Here is a 13,102-nt window from a genome sequence, read left to right on the forward strand (position 1 = left end):
CTGAAATTCTCTTAAATGTTTGTGGTTTACCATAACATACACACACAGAACAACTAATCATAGAATCAGTTTAAAAACCAACAAGCCAGTTCACTACACTGGGAAAATGGGACCTATTCTTTTTAAATGGCAGATTGAGTACTGAATAAAGGAAATGCTGCTTTCACAGACAGGAGTGGGGAAGGAACAGTAGGATATTAAGATGAGCATGGACATAACAGGATTAAATACATGCCTCTGCAGACTGGTGTACTGAACTGAGGTGAATGCATATTAAAATTGCTGTTTGACATACTGCAGGTGGACTTGTGTAAGGGGGATACTAGTATTTGGGAGAGCCTTGATTAAGGAGTTTATGAAAACAGAAGCTTTAAAGTTTCCTGTTTTTTTTTTTTAAATTTATTTAATTGAATGCACTCACCAGGGTATCCAGTTTAACACAGTCAAACTAAAGAAACAGTCAGTATCAGGGACTGAATCTCAGCGATATTGTTTTCATACAAACTTCATTACATCTATTAGCTGAACCATTCCCTTTCAAGTTTGAAAGTCATAATAAACCCTGAAGATTGTGACAGTTATGCGTGTCGGTTTTTTAAGTGTTGAACACTACAAAGGACAAGCAAGCTACATGCCATAGGGGCTGGAAATTCCCAGAGTAAACAGGGTGATTGTGTTAAAGCAACAAAACAACTGAAACTAGATCCGCAAAGTAGGATGTCACACCGTTCCAGGCAACAAAGAATGCTGTTGGACTATTGTACTAGTGTTTTTCTTCCCTGCAAGTGAAAGAATACGATTGTGCTTTTGTGTTTTATGAATGTGTTTCTTGGTGGACTGGAAGTAGAAGTAAGAGCAAACACAGAGGCCCCTCTAAGTGCAGCTCTGTTGTTCTCCAGGTCTATGTCAACGGAGAATGGGTGACTAGCATTGGAGAAGGAGGAAGCTTTGGAGAACTGGCCTTGATCTATGGAACCCCAAGAGCAGCAACGGTGAAGGCCAAGACAGACCTTAAGCTGTGGGGGATCGACCGGGACAGCTACAGGCGCATTCTAATGGTATGTGTGATCTACCAGAGCTCCCTGTCCAGCACCTACAGGCACAGTAAAGAAATAAGATCTCCTAGTTTCTTAGAGGGCCATTTTCATCTTCACAGACTCAGACTCAACTCTCACAGTTGCCAGTGGTAGAGGGTGTAAGCATTATAATGGTGAGAGGGGACTGATTTTAGTTTTTGGTGCCAAATTTACACATTGTAATTCCAGTCTGAGGAACAGCACTGTATCAGCCTCTCAGAAATGGGGCTTGTGCTTGGCAGCAGATGACCCTTCGTCAAATCAGATCTCTTGAAGTCTGATGTTTTGAAGAGTTACAAAAATAAAGGTGTTTTAGTATTGCTTTATATTGTTAAAAACGTTATTGGTGCCAGATTTTTAGTAATATGGCCATACTGAACTAAAGGTCTTGTATTCAGTTCGGTGAATGGATTCACTGTTTTGAGAATAATAATAATAATAATAATAATAATAATAATAATAATAATAATAATAATAATAAGTGTTCTAGCAAGCTTCGGTATTTGAAACGCATACCTGGGGATGTGTGTTATCACAGTACCTCTGCACATAGTCCAATTGCAGCTACACCACTGGAGGGAGTCTGAACTGCAGCACATGAAATGATACCAGGAAGCAGCAGTAACTTTGTCTGTTGTGTTTTTGAGATGCCTGCTTTTACAAATCGAACTATAACATACAATCAAAAAACACCAAAATATCTTCAAAAGAAGAAAAGAGGGCAGTGATAATGTCGCTAGTGCTAATAAGATTATGGGTGTTAAAACCTTGATTAACAATCCTGTAAGTGTGCTACCTCCTTTACACCACAGGGGTCAGTAACAGACACTTGATGTGTCTCTTTCTGTGCACCCCAGGCACACCACTATATGGACCAAAAGTCCTGGAAAAACTCAACTGAAGTGCTGTCACTGGGAGCTAAATACAGTTCCACTGATGGGAAAAAGACAAGAACCCTTTGCGCTGCTACATTAGTCCTTTTTTTAGAACAGCATGAACAAAAGCCCTGGGTGGTTTGAGCTTGATTTTGAACAATGCTTTCTGTGTTGAGTGAGTAAATCCAAGAAAAGGATAAAAATCTGACATGAATTAAAAGACTTGAGGAACTGTACCAGTAGCAGTCTGCAGAAACCCTGTGTATGTGGTGACATGCATCTTAACTTACTCTTCAGAAATCACACAAGGATTAAACCACGAACAAGAACAACCTTATAATATGTTTCTAAGTGTTCGTGGCTACCTCTAATCAGGGTGAGTTTCTCTTGCCCTCTTTGTATGACAGACCCCCTGACTCAACAAAAAGTGTGTAAGGAGGTGCTGTACCAAACACTTCGAAACATGCATTAGTTTATGATGAATGAAAATGCATTTTTTTATTAAAAAAAAGTTTGCCACTGTAAACAAGGCTCACTGTTATTCATTTTACCCAAGAGATATGATGTTTGATTCCAAAATGAATGGTTGCTATTGGTCCAGACTTATCTGCCAGTACTGTTTTTGAATAAAAAAAAAATAATCTAGGAAAATCCCTTTCAGTGTGGGTGGGATGAATTACATTATCATTTTAGATACAAGATTAACCTTTTCAAGTCTACAGTTTTGAATGTTCTACTTACTATCATGTTAAAGCAACTACCTGCTGCTGTGAGAAGTGCACTTTGCTGTCACCATTACATGACTGCAGTAGCCAATGTTGCATAATCACACTTTTATTTTTCCAGTGGAGACTGTCATTTGGTGTCCGGTTAGGAAGTCTTTGCCTGGGGTGCTTTTTCTCCAACTGAACGTGGCGTCAGCACCTCAGAATACGATTTAAAGCTAACAGCAATTGAAAAGTCTTTGACTAAAAGCATTCTCCCTTTTCTTTGTCTCAAACAGGGCAGCACACTGAGAAAGAGGAAGATGTACGAGGAGTTTCTGAGCAAGGTCTCCATTTTGGGTCAGTTGTCTTTGTTGAGTGCTTAAACGACATTCAGCAGCCACACACGCAGCTCTCACACAGGTCGCTCTTTCAAGCATGTCCGCAGCCATTTAACCATAAAAAGCATGTCTAGAACGGGAACCTTTAGTAGCCACCCACCAGACAGTAGCTAAGCAAAGAATGCAAAGTGACTCAAAATGTATAAACATTTATTATGACACACACAATGATCTTAGAGGAATTCTATGGAGAAGCTTTTGAAAGTAGTCCAAAAGAGATTCCAGAGTGACTCATGTTGGTCACAGCTTGAGATGTAATGACTTTACTGAGAGGCCCCTGGAAAGTAAAAAGCTGTGGCAATTATGATGTGATGACATCAGTTCTGACGGTAGGTGAGAGAGTTCCCATGATAGAGGAAATAACCTCTAGCTTTTAGGCTAAATAAACAAACCCCACATCTCGACACACTCCAGCATTCCCTTTCTGCACTCTCCAGGTCCTCGGTGGCACTGCTTCACTTCTTGTGCTTGGATTGTGCTATTCTGTGATTATTTTAATGAGCACGGAATTGGGACATGCTCTCAATGTCATTCAGCAGGAAAGAAATAACAAAGGATTAATCCCCAATCTTCCCAAATCTCCATTGAACACACACAAACTTCCCAAATCTCCATTGAACACACACAAACTTCCCAAATCTCCATTGAACACACACAAACTTCCCAAATCTCCATTGAACACACACAAACTTCCCAAATCTCCATTGGACACACACAATCTTCTCAAATCTCCATTGAACACACACAAACTTCACAATTCTCCATTGAACACACACAAACTTCCCAAATCTGCATTGAACACACACAATCTTCTCAAATCTCCATTGAACACACACAAACTTCACAATTCTCCATTGAACACACACAAACTTCCCATAAGGGGGAAAATGCTACCATGAAATGTTCATTCTGTGGGAGTCGGGGAAACTTTAACACTTGAATGGTTTCTATAAGGCCATGCTGTTCAAACCATCACTCTTCTATCATGTGGAACGGAACTCTACAGGAGCTAGTAGGGGCAGCACTGAATAGTCGACTAGTCAAATAGATACATGATTTATTGATATTTTTTTCAAAGAAGCAACTTGTTGACCTATTCGAGTATTGCACAGCATTTTCATTAGAACTGTTATGCTATGAACTTCGCATTGTTGTACCTGTTTTGCAGTAAAGTTAGACTGTGGTCTGAGAAGGTCTGAAGAAATCTATACATACACCCATTTCCCCACAGTGTGAGTAGCAAGCCCAAATGCTACAGTACATGTGGCTTCAGCAGATATTTGCAAACTAATGCAGTGGCTCAGTACCTTTGGTATGGAAGTGTGTTGAATGAGCCGTTGCATTCAAATGTCAGAAATTACATCACTAAATCTGCCCAGAATGGTATCTAAAGTCTGTTATATTTTCTTTGTACTTAAAACAGCAGTGTCCTGTAATCACTTACAATCTAATTCTTTGTGTTTACCACACTGCTCCACAAGAAACCAGACCGTGTTGTCTATTCAGTTTGTTTACATTCCCTGATCTGATTTGTATTCCGAAAGCCGCCTTGTGAAAGAACAGGCATGTTCCTATTACTGCCTCTTGAAAGAACAGGCATGTTCCTATTACTGCCTCTTGAAAGAACAGGCATGTTCCTATTACTGCCTCTTGAAAGAACCGGCATGTTCCTATTACTGCCTCGTGAAAGAACAGGCATGTTCCTATTACTGCCTCGTGAAAGAACAGGCATGTTCTTATTACTGCCTCTTGAAAGAACAGGCATGTTCCTATTACTGCCTCGTGAAAGAACTGGCATGTTCCTATTACTGCCTTGTGAAAGAACCGGCATGTTCCTATTACTGCCTTGTGAAAGAACCGGCATGTTCCTATTACTGCCTCTTGAAAGAACAGCAGGTTAAATGGGGTCTAATAGCTATAATGTTGCACAGAGAAGAAAACCAAAGGTTTTGTTAAACTGATCATATAGCCAAAATCAATATCTATAAACTAGGCCTTGTTTTAATCAAGATAACCAGGAATTGAACAGTGTTTCTAAAATCAAAGGATTAAATCTGTGCTAATGGGGACGCGCAGAAAAGCATCTGGGTGTGAGTGTGTAATAAAGCTTGTGACGTGAACCTGTGTCAGTGCTGGAGTGCAGTAAACAGACAGCCTCGAATTGCACTAGTTCATGATTTCGGTTAATGGATCTAAATGTAAAGTCATAGATTTTCTTGGTGTAAATCAGTACTTTAACATAAGATAATATACAACGAGAGGAAGCCATTCAGCCCATCTAAGCTCATCCAGGTTCCTAATAGCTGATTGATGTCAAAACTTTGTCAAGCTGAATCAAGCTTGGAGGATCCCAGTGATTCAGCATCAACAATATGACTAGGTAGACCATTATATACCCTCACCACTCTCTGTGTGAAGAAGTGTCTCCTTCCTTCTGCCCTAAGTCTCCATTTAATTTCCCCACTGTGTCCCCTGGTTTCTGTGCTTAAGTATTGGTTAACTTTGTCGACTCATTTTAAGATTTAAACAACCCCCCTAATTTGTCTTTGTTCTTGGCCAAATAATATATGTGTATCTTTTAAAAACCTTAGGCACTTTTTACATGAACTTTGAGGGGCTGCAGTTAAGTGCAGCAGTGTGGAGTAGTAGTTAGAGCTCTGGACTCTTGACCGGAGGGTTGTGGGTTCAATCCCAGGTGGGGGACACTGCTGCTGTACCCTTGAGCAAGGTACTTTTACCTAGATTGCTCCAGTAAAAACCCAACTGTATAAATGGGTAATTGTATGTAAAAATAATGTGATATCTTGTAACAATTGTAAGTCACCCTGGATAAGGGCATCTGCTAAGAAATAAATAATAATAAAATTATAATGGGTGTCATCAAGCGGGATAGAGCCACTGATCAAAAACTGCCTGCAACTTCTCCACTGGAAGGCAGGCTTACTTACAATGGAAAACACAGATTGCCAAGCAAACATTTGCACCAGTATTTAATCTGAAGTGCAGCATTGCACTTTTCAACACTTAATGTTTGAGGGATGGTAGTCTGTAACAATAAGAATGCTGTACATTTAAACTCTAAAGCATGGATTTGTGTTCTGTGTCATCCTTGTGCATTTACAAAAGCCGACAGACAGCTGGCAAACCCTGTTTATGCTTTGGTGCATTCGAAAAGGAAGAATCAATATAAAGAGATACATTCTCTTTAGAGAGAAAGGCAACAGTGTATAGGAGTTTCAGTTAGCAGGGACACTCGAGAGCTTTACTGGAAGGTGTGCTGCTTTAGATCTGTATATCAGGGTAAGATTGATACATAAATGAAAACAAATGATTGAATGGTATACAACTGTAATAGAACCTTATTCAGTCTGTTCAGTGGTATTAAGGACAAGTTATTTTCAATTAAATCAATTTCATCCAGAACTCCAAAAATAGTCAATTATAAATTCTAAACCTGGTAAAAGTGTGACAAGAAGGCTTTATCCCTTCATTCAAATAGTTTTACAAATGTACATTCCTGGTATTTTTTTTTTATACAGATTTACTTGGATAATAAGAAAAATATTATTATTATTATTATTATTATTATTATTATTATTAGTAGTAGTAGTAGTGGTACTACTATTACTATTATTTGAACACCATATTTAGTATAAAAAATGTACACTGCACATATTAACAGAGAGCTGTGATTGCGGAAAAAATATAAATGTTTAAAATTGCAGGCGCAAAAATGACTTTAGAGAAAAATTAGAGGTGCAGGATGGGTTTACTTGCAGAATATCAGTGTTTTAGATGGCATGAGGGTATTCCTATAATCTCATTGCACATCAGTTGCTGCCTCCACTTGTTTCCTTACTCTGCTTGAATCTGATGTGTAACCTACATTAGCCTTCCAGATTCATCATTATTACCAATACTAAATATCTTTTTACATGTGCAATCCTCAAAGGCAGCAGGTCCTCTACAGATGTATCAGCTGTGCTTGTTTTCCTTCCTCCATCAAGAGTTTCTTTTGTTTTGAACTTTGCAGAATCCTTGGATAAGTGGGAGCGCTTGACGGTGGCTGATGCTCTAGAACCCGTCCAGTCTGAAGATGGTGAGAAAATCGTGGTGCAAGGAGACCCAGGAGATGACTTCTTTATCATCACAGAGGTGACCTTTTATTGCAAAGTACAGGATCCTGCATCATACATATTGCAGTACTGTAAAACCTGTTTGATCCAGCTCATTTGCATACCAGCATTCTGGAGAATTGAAATGCATTGTGGGATCCCCTCTCCAATCCGGAACCTGTCTTCTGAAATCTGGCATGATTTGTAAGTCAATGTAAAGAAATAGGGATGTAACGAGATTCATCGTGTATCATTGCATGGTGATATTTTGGTTACATAACATATTGTATTGTAAAAGAGGTATGTACCGTTGTACAGCTGTATCACAAGACCAAAAGCACAACAAAGCTCATTGTAGTTCACCAAGCGTTTCTTGAATGAAGTGTGTTAAGTACTTGGTGTGAATACATATTCCCTAGTTCTTTGAATTTTAGTCATTTGAGAAAGTAGGCCATTATTAAATTATCTTTTGATCTTATAATGCGTCATACAAGGAGCCCATCAGGAACATCACATGTATCGTGATGCATATCACATATAGATAGTGGGATATTAGTCTGTCGTTGCACCTCTAGAATAAATATTTGCATGCACATGGGTGAAAGTTTTCCGTCTGCAGATGGAATTCCGTCAAAATGGCCTTTCCCAGGTCCTATGATTCATGTAGACATGGCAAAAAAAAAAAAAAAAAAAAAAAATTTATCATGGAAAACCTGTAAAATGTTTTCACACATACTTTTTTCTTCTGTTGAACTGTAACTTGATTGAGACCATAAGTGTCTAACCCATTGGGCACAGGGGAGGCAAACTATATATTTTGACTCCACTTTTTTGCTCAGTGTATACACACTGTTAGTCTATATTTTGTTATGGTTTTACCTTTTTAAACGGTTTAAAATGTTAAAAAAAAAAGTCATTCAGAAGACGCCAGAAGTCCAACACTGATTGATTAAAAAAAAAAAATACCAAAAAACTGTTCAAACTGATTTTCATAACCAAGTAATTCAGCAAGATGCATTTATTTTGCCTTTGTGAATCAGTGAATCAAACGAACAAATCTGTTGAATTGGTTCACTAAACTGAATGACTCAAATGTCTTGAGTCAGTAAAAAAGTAAAAATACAAATCGCATTGTGACAGGGTGGCTGGGCGGTGACATCACGGCAGAAGCAGGAAGGGAAAATGACACCAGGGAGTACTGCAGTTAAAGGCGCTTGCGCCGTTTTATTTTTAAATAACAAAAATAAATCAAAAGTTTAAACAAAAAGAAACTTGCTCACAGAGTGAAAATAAAAAGGTTAAACAGAACAAAATCACGAACACAAACAACGCGATCAGGCTGGGCTATAGCCTTCACTGATCCTTAAGGTTTTCTTTTAGTTTTGTTTTCGTTTTCGCTCTCCGTCTCTCTGCTCGCTCTCTCCTCTCTAACACCCACCCCGAGTGCCGAGAGCTGCAGGCTTTTATATTCAGGTGACCATCTCCCGATTAGCAACAAAATTAATCACTTAATTCGGGAGATGGCCACCTTCTGCACAAGTTTATTAATTATTCCTGGCAGAGGACGAGCACCAATCTCGCTTCTGCCAGAACACGTTTTAAAAATAAACAAAACCGCACGGTGTATCGCCGTCATATTTACATACAATAATACAAAAACAATAACAAAACATACGGCGCTTCGCCGTCATATTAAAACACTAAATCAAAACGACAATAATAATAATAATAATCAAATACAAAATAACACAAGGGCAGAGGGGAAACCCTGTTCTAAAATAAACAAACCCTGTACAGGGCTGCTCGCCCTGTTACACACATATTCATTCTGATTAACATAGTATGAAGCACTAAATTTAGTGCGCTCCATAATATGCCAAGTATCGCACGCGATAATGAATCAAATTGCAGTAGTAAATATGGCAATCATGAATGTGCACACTAATTGCAATTATCGCACACCATAAAGTTTAACGCCCTTTAGTAAATTGTTTATAAAAAAAGACAAAGTTGCAGTCCTTCTTTTGTTGAAATTGTTCTATTCAGCCAAAAAAGTAAAGTCTTAGCATTTGCTTCAGAAATGAAGTATTTCTTATAATGTAAACCAGTGCTTCTGACATGGCAAGGCCTTACTTAGGGAATACTTACCTTCAAAAGAACGGTACAGTAGTCTCTGCGCATAGGAACACCTCCTTGGTGGATCTCAACGGGCTCCGCGATCCACCAGTAAGCTATGACCAACAATTATAGCAGGATTTAATGTAACAGCGTCCAATACGTAAGATAGCAATAGTAAAACAAGAACAACAACAAAAATGTAACAAACGTGCAATCAAAGCATTTTTAATATTAAGCATAGGTAGTTATAAAACAGAACTGGTTATCTGAGTCTTGAAACCTGGTGTAGGCAGGGCTCTACGCTAACTTTTTTTTCGGCACATGTGCGCCTAAGTTAAAAAGTTTTGCCGCGCACTGCAAAAATTTAGGGGCACACAAAAAAATACAATTTTGCTCAAATTTATTGTTGAATATCTACAGATCTTTTTTTTTTAATTCTTTTTTCTTTCCTTTCTTCCGTAACACTTGTGAAGTTCAATTATTTTGCATCAACACAAGCACTAGGTTTTAATATATTTTTAAGTTTGAACTTCTGGCTCCCAGTCAAAAATGCAGTCTTCCCTGCCATCAGTTCCCCTGCATCCTGACAAAATGTACAAACCATGGAATTTTTTTTAACATTGTCAAACTTAAGCCAGTGAAAATCTTTTAGCCAATGTTAGTTGAACTTGTATGTTCTTTTGCTACTTACAACTGTGAACACGCTGTCGCTAACATAACCCTTCTCAGTTCCCTGTTCACTTTCATCTTCCGACATTCCTTCATTGCTAATTTCTTGTAAAGACGCTGAGATATCTGAATTTTGTTCATCAGGGTTTTCTTTTGAAACCTCTCTAATCACATGAAAATAATTAGTTACAAAATGGCAAGTAAACAAATGGCAAAATGCGCCACTTTTTCTCTTGCTACACAGTTGGAAATTGTTCGAGCTCTTGGAAAAAAAAAAAACCTGAATCAAACACAAGTCGCAGAGCAATTTAGTGTTTCCCATTCTGGGGAGTTGCTTCACCATTCTGTTAAATAATGTACATGTCTATTATATAGTACTGCTGCATTTTGTAACGTGTATAGGGGTGCTGTGTTCATTTAATTTGACAGTTTGCTACTTTATTATTATAGTTTATTAACATACACTTGCCTATTGTCTTGCTTTTACTTTATTCAGTTAAATGTTGATGCACGTGCATCATGACAAATAATACATATGTATTTATTTATTTATTGATTCATATTGTGTCTGGTGGTTAACTCCGTCTTAGAGAACATTTCGACTATAAGAACACTTTGCTTGCTTCCCGAGGGGTGTTCTCTTAGCAGGAGAGTACTGTACTTGCTTTTCTTTGTTTGTTTAACACTTTCCCTTAATAAACTACATGTGAGAATTCTAGGTGTAAAACTGTGCAGAGATGCCATTGGTACTGGTTGTGCCATTTGGTGCTACTTGCATGTATTTGTAATTAATGCGTGCTCAGTAAGTACATATTGAACATTTTATACTGAAACACCTGCCCAATTTGGTTGGTTTGCAATTACTAAAACCGTAACTTCACAACAGCATGGTTTGCTTGGTTTCTTAGAGCTTCTTAATTGTAAATATAAATACATTTGCCTCTGTACACTTGGCAGTTAGTCCTTCAGCTTGCCCCCAATGTTTTAACAAAGTTAGGCGCCTATGATTGAGACACAGAATTCTTGGACTATTGCTTCTGACATTTGATTAAAACACTAAATGGTTGTACTGCTTTTAGAATGAGACACTCACCTATAGGTACTGTGTTCCTGAATAAGAAAGTTTACTGGTCCAGAGCTCATCTATACTCAAAAGCGAGTAGAATTTACAGTTGGTTATTAGTTATCAACATTGAAAATTATGTCAAACTCCTTAAATTAAGACTTAATTCAAACTCCTGTATTTACAAAACCTGATTGAGTTAAGCAAGGTTTGTATATGAATTTTGCATATGAGGTTTTATAAAATTAATATGATGTGCATTGGGCATACATGTAAAAGGTTTGATGAGCTGCATTTCAACATTTGTTAACTGGCCTCATGTGTGATTTATCAGGTTGATCCAACCGGTAAAATGACAAGTTGTAAGTGAAGTAATTTTTGTATTTCTTTTTGTACAAAGTCAAGTTCAAATAAGCTTCTGAAAGTGGTCCAAAATGAATGCATCTGAGAGCATGTACAACCCCAGAGCTTCATGGGGTGCCTATGATTCAGGGTTTTCCAAGTTCCTCTCTCTTTCATAGATAATGTTGGCAGACATGGTGTAGGAGAGCCAGATGTTGCCTGAAGGGTGTAGTTGGGCTTGATTTCGATGCACATCAATCTGAACTGAAGGGAGCTCATTCTTTTTACTACATTTGCCTCGAGCATTAATAGCTTTGGTGTGCAGGCAGACTTGATACATGTTTTAAAACCATAGAGCTTACAAGGATTCATAGATTTCAGACTGTGAAAGATATCAGATAAAAACAAACCGATTGCAATGTGATGAATTGAGTGTAATGAAATGTAGATATTCTTTGGTTTTGTACTGGCTGCAATAAGAGCATAATAAAGTAGCAAAATTTCTCGGTAAACTATTTACCCTTGTCTAACAAAACAAAATGAATTGGGTCAAATCGGACAACAGGGAAACTTGCATCAACAGGCTTGGTTTTATGTATGTATTTAGGATATTTTTTTGTTATAATAATGCATGTAAATTACATTTCACACAATTTGTTTTATTTCCAGTATGTAATAGGGATGTGCTTTTGGTACATTTTTATTAACGTTTAAATGCTATTTAACGTTTAAACCATATCTACATACACATACACTCTTTATATTACATTATGATGTATACTGACAGCCCCGGTTAATATTTTCTAAGCAAAGAAATCCTAAATAAGCAAGTAACATTTTAACATCAGAGACTTGGCTACCAAGTAAAAAAAAACAAAAAAAAAAAAAACACATACACACCAAAGTATATATTGAAATTAGGGCAGTCACTCGATTCAAATTTTTGATTGGTTAACCTAATTTATGGGCATTAGTTGATTAACTGGTAGATTCATTGGTAGATTCACATTTTTAATAAAGATAACGATCTTATAGCGGCTGTCCTGCATGTAATACTAAAAACTCAATAGAATCTAAAAAAAATGGTTAATTGGTCTTTTTTTAAGCATTTGTATTATTCTTATCTTAGTAAATGCCTCTCTTTGTATTTGTACTGCGCTATTGTACTTGTGTTGGGCACAAAGTGAATAAACTAAAATAAATAAACTTTTTTTTTTTTTTTTTTAACATTACAGTCGCCACCGCTTAGAATGGGTGCGTTTGTGTTGACGTGATTCACCCACAGTAAGCGATGGATGGTATAAACTCCCACACAATAACCTGACATTCAAAATGTACCCCAATCACCAATACAGTAATCAAAACAAACAAGCGGGTATGCGGTTAAAAATCTTTATTAAGACACTCATTACACTAATAAAAAAGATGTATTAAAACCTATGAATGTAATAAAAAGTACAATAATACGTGGATATATGTAAAAAGGCAGATAAACTAATCCTGCTTTAAATACCATTATACACAGCTGTAACAATTATTGTACTATATTGGTGTTCGTTTTTCCCCTAAATCCCTTTAGAAAGATACAGGGTATTAATGCTTGTGACAGGGTAGCCGTCTGCCGTGTGGGTGCGTGCATTCACTGCTGAGTGACAGACAGGAGATCAAAACGGAGGTTGAAGTTGATACGCCCATCAGGCAAACAGGATTTCTTTTACATATTGTAGCGCTGAGCTGCA

The 13,102-nt window shown here is 37.6% G+C and overlaps 1 protein-coding gene across 4 annotated transcripts in view; it reads left to right on the forward strand.

Annotated features, from left to right (window-relative positions):
* The window catches only part of LOC117418461 (cAMP-dependent protein kinase type I-beta regulatory subunit), a 120,168-nt gene that overhangs the window by 90,589 nt on the left and 16,477 nt on the right, over positions 1-13,102 (forward strand). For all 4 annotated transcript variants that reach the window (XM_034031545.3, XM_034031546.3, XM_034031547.3 and 1 more), the window contains 3 exons: positions 900-1,058; positions 2,955-3,015; positions 7,090-7,211. In XM_034031545.3, coding sequence (XP_033887436.1) covers positions 900-1,058; positions 2,955-3,015; positions 7,090-7,211 — 342 coding nt within the window. The remainder of the gene's footprint in view (positions 1-899; positions 1,059-2,954; positions 3,016-7,089; positions 7,212-13,102) is intronic.

The sequence above is a fragment of the Acipenser ruthenus genome, chromosome 13 (genome assembly GCF_902713425.1).
Source record: "Acipenser ruthenus chromosome 13, fAciRut3.2 maternal haplotype, whole genome shotgun sequence".
NCBI classification, from domain to species: domain Eukaryota; kingdom Metazoa; phylum Chordata; class Actinopteri; order Acipenseriformes; family Acipenseridae; genus Acipenser; species Acipenser ruthenus.